The sequence below is a fragment of the Nerophis ophidion genome, linkage group LG13 (genome assembly GCF_033978795.1).
Source record: "Nerophis ophidion isolate RoL-2023_Sa linkage group LG13, RoL_Noph_v1.0, whole genome shotgun sequence".
In the NCBI taxonomy this organism is placed as follows: Eukaryota; Metazoa; Chordata; class Actinopteri; order Syngnathiformes; family Syngnathidae; genus Nerophis; species Nerophis ophidion.
In genome coordinates this window covers 12,308,419-12,320,918 of record NC_084623.1, presented here as the reverse complement: position 1 = coordinate 12,320,918, position 12,500 = coordinate 12,308,419, and the positions used below count along the sequence as shown (strand labels likewise).

Sequence of the window (12,500 nt, the reverse complement as noted above, 5' to 3'; positions counted from 1 at the left end):
TCTTTGTTAGAAATATAGCTTGATCCAATTTCTTATATATTCTAATAAAGTGCAGATTGGATTTTTAACCTATTTAAAACATGTCATCAAAATTCTAAAATTAATCTTAATCAGGAAAAATTACTAATGATTTTAAAAAAATTTTCAAAAAGATTCGAATTTGCTAGTTTTTCTCTTCTTTTTTTCGGGTGAATTTTGAATTTTAAAGAGTCGAAATTGAAGATAAACTATGTTTAAAAATTTAATTTTCTTTTTTTTCCTGTTTTCCCCTTTTTTAAACCTGTTCAATTAAGTGTTTTTTTCATCATTTATTCTCTAGAAAAAACCTTCCGTAAAAGGAAAAAAAAAACATTTTATATATATATATATATATATATATATATATATATATATATATATATATATATATACATATATATATATATATATATATATATATATATATAGGTTCTCCCCTTTTCCGGGGGAGAACCATGGACTCGGACTTGGAGGTTCTGATTCTCATCCCAGTCGCTTCCCACTCGGCTGCGAACCGATCCAGTAAGAGCTGAAGAACCTGGCCAGATGAAGCCATCAGGACCATACTCTGAAGAAACCTTTTGGTTTAAAAATGAAACCAGTCCAGATGCCTTGATTCAACTTTGTTGATTTCCATGATCTGCACGACTGAGGTTCTGTTACTCTACTCTTTCCTCTGATACAGAATTTGTGCTTAATCGTTGTAGAGCACATAATAAAGGATTGGTAACTATAGAAACAAGCAAATTAAGACTGTTGAATTGCAGGAGATCTTGTTGTGTGCACCGGAATAATTCCAACTTCCCAGACCTTTACTAATCATTGCTTGACCCGCACGTCCTGTTTCTGTTGTCTGAGAACTCTGTTCAGTGAGAACACAGACTTCAGTCACGAGTAGTAAAATGGCTGATCGAACAAAACAGAAGTCATCGTCAAGGACCCACAAGCTGGGTAAGCTCGCTCTCCAATCGGCTGAACAGATTTACACAACTCCACGGTGACGTTTTGGTGAATTTACGAAAACCCAAACAAGTTAATAACACTAACATACCGTATTTCCTTGAATTGCCGCCGGGTATATAGTATGCGCCTGACTAGAATTACTGCCGGGTCAAACTCGTTTCGCAAAATATTAATTTTATTAGTGCATGACTAGAATTTCCGCCGGGTCAAACTAGTTTCGCTAAATAATTAGCATATGCCTAGAATTTCCGCCGATTCAAACTCGTCACGGATGAGGCTGATTTCATCCATCCATCCATTTTCTACCGCTTATTCCCTTTCGGGGTCGCGGGGGATTTCAATCATTTTAAATTGCATTATTGGAAGAAGATTAAGAGCTATTCAGTAGGATTTAAGGTCCAAGCTATTGAATATGCTAAAAAGAACAGTAAGCAGCTATGTTTTATCAATATACCGTAGCTGCGTGTGTCAAATATGAGTCATTAAATGACTCCCGCCTCCTGGTGGTAGAAGGTGCTAGAGATCCTTCTTGCTACTACTCGGCTACAAAAGAAGTGACAACAAGCAGTACGAGTGAGCAGCGTGTGGTCATTTTTTCCTCTCGCTTGCTCTTTTAACATGGATGATTACATATCTAAAATAAAACAGTTTTCTAAACTGGACTTTCAATTGAAACAGGAGGTAATAAAGGAAGATCTCCATCTAGACAGAGAGACTTTTAAAACTGAAGAAAGGTAAGGAAGACTTCTATAAAAAAAGTTATCGATGCTTTTGATCAGAAAGAGCTGTGCATGGACTTCATTTATAAGTAAAAGTAAGACCATAATAATGTTTTTTTTTAATTAAATGTGCTTTTCATGATGGTATCCTTACATCACACTCAAATTTATAAGCGCAAGCCTAAATTTACCGCATGCCTTTGGTAAGCGGCGGAGTGAGAAGAGGTTTTAAATTAATTAGTGCCCCGGCGGCAATTCAAGGAAATACGGTAGGCACTTTGTAAGCGTGTTAACACATTCGCTAATGCTAACGATGCTAGCTTGATTACATTACGATAGCGCATACAAATATGCGTAAAAACACTCGTACAGATATGGGACGGTTTAGTAAGAATGAGTGGTTTTAGTTATATTGTAAAACGTACAAACGTTGCTTGAAGAATCCCTTTTGGGTAGAAACACTATGCGGGTATGCTTCCGGTTCAAGGCACGAAACGTTTTTTTTAACCCGCTAGTTGAAATACAAAAATATCGCCAGCCCATCGCGAAGAAAATCCCATAAATTAGCCACACCGCTTTTTTAAGCCGTAGGAAAAAAAAGTAGCGGCTAATAGTCGGAAAAATACGGTAGTACAGTGATATTAATTTTAAGAATAACACAGGATAAATTAATATGGATAATAGACATATGCTATAACGTGAATATTTGTTTTATACAAAACATCCTATGGTTTGTGTAACGTACGGAAGAATGTAATCATGAACGAGAAAAAGTAAGGATGTGTCAGTTTGGCACGAACCAGCGGAAATGTACTTAAAACAAAGACTTTCTGCAAGTGGAAAAACATTTACCAGGACCAAGAAAAAGGTCCTCCGTCAGTGAGATAGAGTGGCGAGTATACAGTCTTTTTTTTTTTTTTCCCCCTCGATAAACTTGGTAAGAAAAGTCCAGTCCCCGCGGTCGGAGCTATTGGTGTCGAACCTGTCGAAGGCTGAGTACGGAACACGGTCAGTCGAAGGGGTTTTCCGACTTGAAGATGGAGGCTTCGGTGTCGTGGCAGCCTTTGCCGTTCATGTGTTCCGAGTGGCCGTCGATGCTGTAGCAGCCTTGGACCTCGGTGATGGAGGAGGCTGTGTAGGAGGCCGAGCGCAGGGCATCCGAGTGGTTTCCTACGCTGTTGCCAAACTGGAGGTTGTACTGGTTCCAGTGCCTCCGCAGAACTGCTTGGACCTGCCGGAGAAACCACAGTCGGACATGGATAGGTCTGCTGTTTCCCTCCCGATTTTTAATTTCAGTGCCCCTCCCGAAAATCAACCATTCCCCCGATTTCCACCCGGACAACAATATTGGGGGCGTGTCTTTAGCGTCCTCTCTCACCTGAAAAGGAGACTATTATAAATGTCTCCGTTACCCACAGGTTTATCTATAACCCATAAAGTAGGCAGGCAGGGAGCTATGTGTTTATTCCAGCCGGCACGTTAATATACTGACACACAACATCCGGATTCCCATCATGCATTGCTTCAAAACCACGGCAAGTAGTAATGTCCAAAAACATAACCGAGACAAAAGCAGAAGAACGAAGGAGAGACATGGCGACGACGAGTAAGAAGTACGCTTGCAAGTATATATATATATATATATATATATAAGAAATACTTGAACATATATATGCCCCCCCCCCACCCCTCAATCCCTTTCGGGGTCAAGGGGGGTGCTGGAGCCTATCCCAGTTGCCACCTCACAGACAACATTCACACTCACATTCACACACTAGGGACTATTTAGTGTTGCCAATCAACCTATCCCCAGGTGCACGTATTTTCGTCCATTTTCTGCTGTCTGTCCCTTTCGGGGTCGCAGGGGTGGCTGGAGCCTATCCCAGCAGCATTCGGGCGGGAGGCTGGGGTACACCCTGGACAAGTCGCCACCTCACAGACAACAGTCACACTCACATTCACACACTAGGGACTACTTAGTGTTGCCAATCAGCCTATCCCCAGGTGCACATCTTCCCATCCATTTTCTACCGTTTGTCCCTTTAGGGGTGGCGTAGGTGGATGGAGCCTATCCCAGCAGCATTCGGGCGGAAGGCTGGGGTACACCCTGGACAAGTCGCCACCTCACAGACAACATTTACCCACACATTCACACATTAGGGCCCATTTAGTGTTGCCAATCAACCTATCCCTAGGTGCACGTCTTTTCGTCCATTTTCTACCGCTTGTCCCTTTCGGCAGGGGTGGCTGAAGCCTATCCCAGCTGCATTTGAGCTGAAGGCGGGGTACACTCTGGACAAGTTGCCACTTCACAGACAACATTCACCCGCACATTCACACACTAGGGACTATTTAGTGTTGCCAATCAATCAATCCCCAGGTGCACGTCTTTATATCCATTTTCTACCGCTTGTCCCTTTTGGGGTTGCAGGGGTGGCTGGAGCCGGTCCTAGCAACATTTGGGTTGGAAGGCAGGGTACACCCTGGACAAGTCGCCACCTCACAGACAACATTCACCCTCACATTCCCACACGAGGGCCAATTTAGTGTTGCCAATCAACCTATCCCCAGGTGCAGGTCTTTCCATCCATTTTCTACCGTTTGTCCCTGTTGGAGTGGCAAAGGTGGCTGAAGCCTATCCCAGCAGCATTCGGGCGGAAGGCTGGGGTACAGCCTGGACAAGTCGCCACCTCACACACAACATTCACCCTCACATTCACACACTATGGACTATTTAGTGTTGCCAATCAATCAATCCCCAGGTGCACGTATTTATATCCATTTTGTACCGCTTGTCCCTTTCAGGGACGCAGGGGTGGCTGAAGCCTATCCCAGCAGCATTCGGGGCGGAAGGCGGAGTACACCCTGGACAAGTCGCCACCTCACAGACAACATTCATCCACATTTTCACACACTAGGGCCGATTTAGTGTTGCCAATCAACCTATCCCTAGGTGCACGTTTTTTCGTCCATTTTCTACCGCTTGTCTCTTTCGGCAGGGGTGGCTGAAGCCTATCCCAGCAGCATTCGGGCGGAAGGCGGTGTACACCTTGGACAAGTCGCCAACTCACAGACAACATTTACCCTCACATTCACACACAAGGGACTATTTAGTGTTGCCAATGAATCAATCTCCGGGTGCATGTCTTTATATCCATTTTCTACCGCTTGTCCCTTTCGGGGTTGCAGGGGTTGCTGGAGCCGATCCTAGCAACATTCGGGTTGGAAGGCGGTGTACACCCTGGACAAGTCGCCACCTCACAGACAACATTCACACTCACATTCCCACACTAGGGCCCATTTAGTGTTGCCAATCAACCTATCCCCAGGTGCAGGTCTGTCCATCCATTTTCTAGCGTTTGTCCCTGTTGGAGTGGCTGAAGCCTATCCCAGCAGCATTCAGGCGCAAGGCGGTGTACACCCTGGACAAGTCGCCACCTCACAGACAACATTCACCCTCACATTCACACACTAGGGCCCATTTAGTGTTGCCAATCAACCTATCCCCAGGTGCACGTATTTCCATCCCTTTTCTACTGTCTGTCCCTTTTGGGGTGGCGGAGGTGGCTGGAGCCTATCCCAGCAGCATTCGGGCGGAAGGCTGGGGTACACCCTGGACAAGTCACCACCTCACAGACAACATTCACCCTCACATTCACGCACTAGGGACTATGTAGTGTTGCCAATCAACCTATCCCCAGGTGCACGTCTTTCCATCCATTTTCTACCGTTTGTCCCTTTCTGGGTCGCAGGGGTGGCTGGAGCCGATCCTAGCAACATTCGGGCGGAAGGCGGGGTACACCCTGGACAAGTCACCACCTCACAGACAACATTCACCCACACATTCACACATTAGGTTCCATTTAGTGTTCCCAATCAATAAATCCCCAGGTGCACGTCTTTAATAAAGATATCTTTAAGCTCATGCATTTTAAATGCTATGGTCCTCCTGCAAAGGTCAGCGCATGCTGATTAGAAAATAAAGCACACAGGTGAGGCAGAGATCAATGTGCCTGTGCACTGCTTCGCATGCAAATCTATGAACACATGCCTTGGCCTTACCTCTCCGTTGAAAAAGCAGAAGATGGTGGCCACCAGCAGACCCTGAAACGTAAACAACCATCAGCTGAAACGATCGAGCGTTTACATTCGTCTACAGTTGGTCCAAAACGAGGCGTCCCTTGAGAGCCAGTTAGCTGACGGGGGGGCCTCTTGCCTAAGAGCCTCTTCCTGCGCCGCCCTGCCCATCCTGCAAGAACGGGATGATCGGATAAGAACGCAGCCACGAGCCCGGCGATTTCAACACCTCGCCGCTTGAATAATTTGGACTTTCCTTCCTGCCGCCGACAATATAAACACGAGAATACTTGAACTCATAGCGGAGTATGAATAAATATAGGACACCCCATTCCAGGGTACTGTAAATGATTTATATAACCCATCGAGGTCTACACTACAGCAGGCCTGCAATTAGGTTATGTTTCGTCTTTGGTAAGTAGAGATTGTTTTAGTTATCTTGTAACACAACGCAATTGAACTTGCCGCCCATATGACGCTGTCTTGTAAACATACAAAAGCACCGGGTGTTGTTGATAAATGGGTTTCGCTTTGCATAGTAGAGTTTTAAGTTGCACTTACAGATGTAGCAGCAAACTGTAGTTACTGACGGTGGTTTTCTCAAGTGTTCCTGAGCCCATGTGGCGATATCCTTTACACAACGATGTCACTTGTCGATGCGGTACCGCCTGAGGGATCGAAGGTTAGTAATATCATCGCTTACGTGCAGTGATTTTTCCAGATTGTCTGAACCTTTTGATGATATTACGGATCGTAGATGGCGAAATCCCTAAAATTCTTAAGTTCTTATACTGTCCAACAATTTGCTCACGCATTGGCTCACAAAGTGGTGACCCTCGCTCCGTCCTTGTTTATGAATGACTTGAGCATTTCATGGAAGCTGCTTATATACCCAATCATGGCACCCCACCTGTTCCCAATTAGCCTGTTCACCTGTGGGATGCTCCAAATAAGTGTTTGATGAGCATTCCTTTCACTTTCTCACTCTTTTTTGCCACTTGTGCCAGCTTTTTTGAAACAAGTTGCAGGCGTCAAATTCCAAATGAGCTAATATTGGTAAAAAAATAAAGTTTAGCAGTTCTAACGTTTAGTACAGGGGTAGGGAACCTATGGCTCGGTAGCCAGATGTGGCTCTTTTGATGACTGCATCCGGCTCACAGGTAAATTTGAGCTGACTCACCTTAACACGATAAATAATGAATAAATCCACCTGTAATCAGTGTTAAAAATGATGTTCAAAATATAAAACATCATGGTGAATTTTTAATCCATCCATCCGTTTTCTACCGCACCTGTTCAAGAAGTTGCGTTGCTGGTAAGAAGTTATTTATTTATTATTGGTTAGTGTGGGGCTTGCCCTGCTGGGGGTTCTTCAGACCACCAAGAATCGACATGAGAGCCTGTTTCAGGGTTACAGTATTGTTTCATTTTTCAATAAGTCTCTCAGTTGCTTTCCAGCAATTGTCTTTTTCTCTTTCGTTCTGGCTCGCGCTCCGGCTCCAGCACCAACCCTGTCCCTCCTCCTGGCTGCTGCTTATAACATAGCGACAGGTGATTAGGTAACAAGGCCCAGGTGGGCCTTCTACGCACCTGTCGCTGATTTCGAGGCCGGTCCTGGCAACATCCCGCTTTGCTACAGGCCCGCGGGCCACGCCCCCTCCACAGTTAGCTTCAGAATAACAATGTTATTACAAAGAATAAGAGACCTGTTTTACTCTAAAAATGTTAGTCTTACTTAAAAATGCACGCGTTTAGTTGTGTTCAGGGTTAAAAAAATATTTTACGGCTCTTACATTTTAAAATATTTGGCTTCTTGGCTCTCTCAGCCAAAAAGGTTCCCGACCCCTGCTTTAGTATCTTGTCTTTGTGGTGAAAATGTCCCTGTGCCAAGTTTTTTGCAATGTTTTGCTGCCCTTAAACTCTAAGTTAATGATTATTTGCAACAAAAAAAAGTAAGTTTCTCAGTTGGAACATTAAATATCTTGTCTTTGCAGTCTATTCAATTGAATATGAGTTGAAAAGGATTTGTTTTTATTTACAAATTACACAATGTGCCAACTTCACTGGTTTTGGGTTTTGGGCAATTTTAGTCGTTTTTTGTCGAGCATCAAACACCGACCATAAAGACGATGCTGTCCACTCCTCACCTGGTAGTGCATCAATATGTGCATGATGTAGTCGTATATTTCGGAGGAAACCCGTCCCTCGGGCTTGTAGGGAAGCAGGACGTACTGGATCCCCAGAAGCGGCACCAGGATGAGCGTGGCCCTCACGGCCTTCATGTAGAGGCTGGACTCGGCCTGGTGGGTCACCTTCAGCTTGGTGATGAGCACTCTCACGATGTTGAGCAGAAAGAACAAATTCACCTGCGGGAAAACATTAAAAGTGGCATTTTAAAGTGGCTTGTGCAGCCCTTTGAGACACTTGTGATTTAGGGCTATATACAGTCGTGCTCATAAGTTTACATACCCTGGGAGAACTGATGATTTCTTGGCTATTCTTCAGAGAATATGAATGATAACACAAAATCCTTTCTTCCACTCATGCTTAATGGTTGTGTGAAGCTATTTATTGGCAAACAACTATGTTTACTCTTGTTAAATCAAAATGACAAAAGAAAGTACCCAAATGACCCTGATCAAAAGTTTACATACCACAGTGACTTTGATCTGATAACATGCACAAAAGTTGACGCAAACAGGTTTGAATGGTTAATTAAGGTTCCAATCCTCACCTGTGACCTGTTTATTTATAATCAAAGTGTGTGCATAATAGTCATGGGGAAGGCAAAAGAATTGTCAAAGGATCTGTGAGAAAAGGTAATTGAACTGCATAAAACAGGGAAAGGGGTATAAAAAGATATCCAAGGAATTGAGAATGCCAATCAGCAGTGTTCAAACGCTGATTAAGAAGTAGAAAATGAGGGATTCAAGTAGACCAGAAAAGATTTCAACCACAACTGCCAGGGAAATTGTTCGAAGTGCAAAGAAAAATGCACAAAAAACTTCAGCTGAAATACAGGACTCTCTGAAAAATTGCGGTGTGGCTGTTTCAAGATGCACAATAAGGAGGCACTGGAAGAAAAATGGGCTGCATGGTCGAGGCGCCAGAAGAAAGCCATTTCTGCGCAAATGTCACAAACTATCCCGTTTATATTATGCCAGGTGTGTCCAAGCTTTTTCCACTTAGGGCCCCAGACTGAAAAATCAAAGCAAGCGGGGGCCATTTTGACATTTTTTTTTATTTTAAAAACCAATACAATATATGTATAACCAATATACATTAAGGCCTCCACCCCAAAGGGTTTTGGTCCAAAAAATATTAAAAATGTGTCATTATTCAGTATTATTTTGTTTTATTATCATTCAAGTTTTAAATCTCCAGATCAACATTAGGTCCATCTGTCAATATAATTATTTTAAAAATTTAAGTTGTATTCTCTTTGTCTAAGGAAACCCTGTTTTTTAATAGAAAAAAACACAAAATATGCAATACTATCACCCAATATTTTTTTAAGTGGAATATTTGACATTATATAATAATTGGAGCCTTAAAAAAGTCAATAAGTAATAACACCATTGATTTTAAGTCATTATTATGTTTGGAGCAATGACGCTTAAAAACAAATCACACTAAAATTATTGGGGATCCAAAAGGGTCTTACTCATTAAAGTGTTAGAAAATGAATTATACATTTTTTTACTGTTTACTTTGAACACAATAATCTCGAGATCAACTTCAGATCCATCTCTCAATTATAAGTTGTATTATTATTTATGTTTTTTGTTTGTTAATTTTTTTGGCCTTTCTTTAAAAAAACAGCTCAGTTATTTTCCCCCAAAAATATCTCAAAGTGGAAAATTTAACGTGACGTAATTGGAGCCTTGAATAGGTTAATAATTCATAATGACCTTGATTTTGATTCATTATTATTTTTTAAAGCAAGAAACAGCCTGCATGGCAGCTTTGTGTTATTAGAGTAAACATTGCAACATTTTCTTGTTACTTTTTACCCGTTTGCTCCTTTATATCAGTTTTTACATTTTTTAATCGTATTTTTAAAATGTGCCGTGGGGCCGTTAAAAAATTACCTGCGGGCCGCAAATGGCCCCCGTGCCACACTTTGGAAACCCCTGTATTACGCCAAACAGCACAGAGACAAGCCCCAAAACTGCTGGAAGAAAGTAATATGGAGTGATGAGACCAAAATTGAACTTTTTGGACACTCGACCATGCAGCCCATTTTTCTTCAAGTGCCTCCTTAAACTCTCCCAGGGTATGTAAACATATGAGCACAACTGTAAATAAACATTGATTGATTGATTGATAAAAATGCTGATTGAATGGCGTCTTTAGCCGCACCGAGCATTGCTTTAACAAAAGCACAACAGGTCCGGTTGGCCGTGTCAACAAATCCAAATGGTTATCATTCTTTTGAGGGCCGTGAGTGCTGAGTCAGGTGAATTTCTTCAAAGCAACACGGGGGCCTTGCGAGACAATACAGATTGCACAAGCCAGACAGAAAAGAAATAATATCGGCTAATTGTTGCACAGTGTGCAATAAAACTGATGGGTGGCTTCACTTGGTGGAGAACAACAAACCTTCTTACCAGGAGCGCGGCACAGATGGGACCGTGGATGATGTAGAGTAACGACGTTTTGGAGCTAATCCAACAGCTAACAGAGGCAGCAGACGGAAAACAAAAGAAAACAGAATAATTAATGTGTTGCACGGCAGCGCAGGAAGCACATAATTAGTAGCGGGGGGGGAGGGGGGGGGGAGAGAGAGAGAATACAGTCAACTTGAATTAGGGGTGGGGGGGGTGACCGTTCCATTCAGAATCTATTCTCGATTCAAAAACTTATCATTTGGTATCATAGTATAATGAAGCCATGTGATGAGGTGGCAGCTGAGATAGGCCCCGGCGCCCCTCGCGACCCCAAAAAGGGACAAGCGGTAGAAAATGGATGGATGGAGTTATAATGAAACTTTTTCAAAACAGCTTACAAGTTAGAAAAAGCTTCTGGTTGCAAGGAGATGGCCTAAAACTGTCTTTTTTTAAATTTATTCCTATACATACGTATATATATATATATATATATATCTATATATATATATATATATATATATACATATATATATATATATCCATCCATCCATTTTCTACCGCTTATTCCCTTTCGGGGTCGCGGGGGGCGCTGGCGCCTATCTCAGCTACAATCGGGCGGATGGTGGCGTACACCCTGGACAAGTCGCCACCTCATTGCAGGGCCAACACAGATAGACAGACAACATTCACACTCACATTCACACACTAGGGCCAATTTAGTGTTGCCAATCAACCTATCCCCAGGTGCATGTCTTTGGAAGTGGGAGGAAGACGGAGTACCCGGAGGGAACCCACGCATTCACGGGGAGAACATGCAAACTCCACACAGAAAGATCCCGGGCCTGGATTTGAACCCAGGACTGCAGGACCTTCGTATTGTGAGGCAGACGCACCAACCCCTCTGCCACCGTGAAGCCATATATATATATATATATATATATATATATATACATATATATATATATATATATATATATATATATATATATATATATATATATATATATATATATATATATATATATATATATATATGTATATACACGTATATATATATATATATATATATATATATATATACATATATATATATATATATATATATATATATATATATATACACGTATATATGTATGAATGCATGTACAGTATGTGTATACATATATGTATGTATGTTTATATATATATATATATATATATATATATATATATATATATATACATATATATATATATATATATATATATATATATATATATATATATATATATATATATATATATATATATATATATATATTTAAAAAAAAGGATCAAAACATTTTAACATGTGTTTTAGGACTTTGTGAGCAAATTCAACAATACAATGATAATAATGTTGAAGTGCATACAATCAATTGTTTCTTACTTGTCATTGTAGTAGTAACTCCTCGCAATTGCATGGATGGAAGCAGGAATAAGAGGGAAGCCTGCAACAAAAAAAAATGTTTATATATATATATATATATATATATATATATATATATATATATATATATATATATATATATATATATATATATATATACATGTAAATACATAATATATATGTATGCATGTATATGTATATACATATGTATGTATATATATGTGTGTAGATATATAGATATACATATATACATATTTACATATATATGTATATACGTACATACATATATATTTGTACACAAACACACACACACACATATATATTGTTGCTGTTGTTGACTGCTACAATGTGTGTTGCTGACATACCCCAGCCAAGAAGATAATACCACATCAGGTGTTGCTTCTCAGCAAACACGGCCACCACGATAAGAGTGTGGAGGTAAATTCCTTCACACAACATCCAAAAGTAGTTGCAACCAAACAGGTAGAGATGAATGAATTGTGACACCTTGCAGCTTGTCTGAAGAAGGACAAACACAAAATACCGATTACATATTAGACCCTGGGTCTAGCGGAAACCCCAGTCAGGAACCCAGCATTTATATTTTTCAGTCTACAAGATAGGTAAAGTACTTTATTGACATATTATTTGCAGCCTTCAAAATGATCTGGCACCCGGCCTTTAAGTTTGACACCTGGGGGCTAT

At 41.1% G+C, this 12,500-nt stretch overlaps 1 protein-coding gene across 1 annotated transcript in view; it reads right to left on the bottom strand.

Annotated features, from left to right (window-relative positions):
* The window catches only part of calcrla (calcitonin receptor-like a), a 76,227-nt gene that overhangs the window by 1,711 nt on the left and 62,016 nt on the right, over positions 1 to 12,500 (bottom strand). Inside the window, exons 8-13 of the mRNA XM_061918413.1 lie at positions 12,161 to 12,314; positions 11,796 to 11,856; positions 10,388 to 10,454; positions 7,925 to 8,143; positions 5,763 to 5,804; positions 1 to 2,931 (exon numbers count right to left, since the gene is read on the bottom strand). The exon at positions 1 to 2,931 is cut by the window's left edge and continues 1,711 nt beyond it. Of these exons, the coding sequence (XP_061774397.1) occupies positions 2,710 to 2,931; positions 5,763 to 5,804; positions 7,925 to 8,143; positions 10,388 to 10,454; positions 11,796 to 11,856; positions 12,161 to 12,314 (765 nt within the window). The 3' untranslated portion in view covers positions 1 to 2,709. The remainder of the gene's footprint in view (positions 2,932 to 5,762; positions 5,805 to 7,924; positions 8,144 to 10,387; positions 10,455 to 11,795; positions 11,857 to 12,160; positions 12,315 to 12,500) is intronic.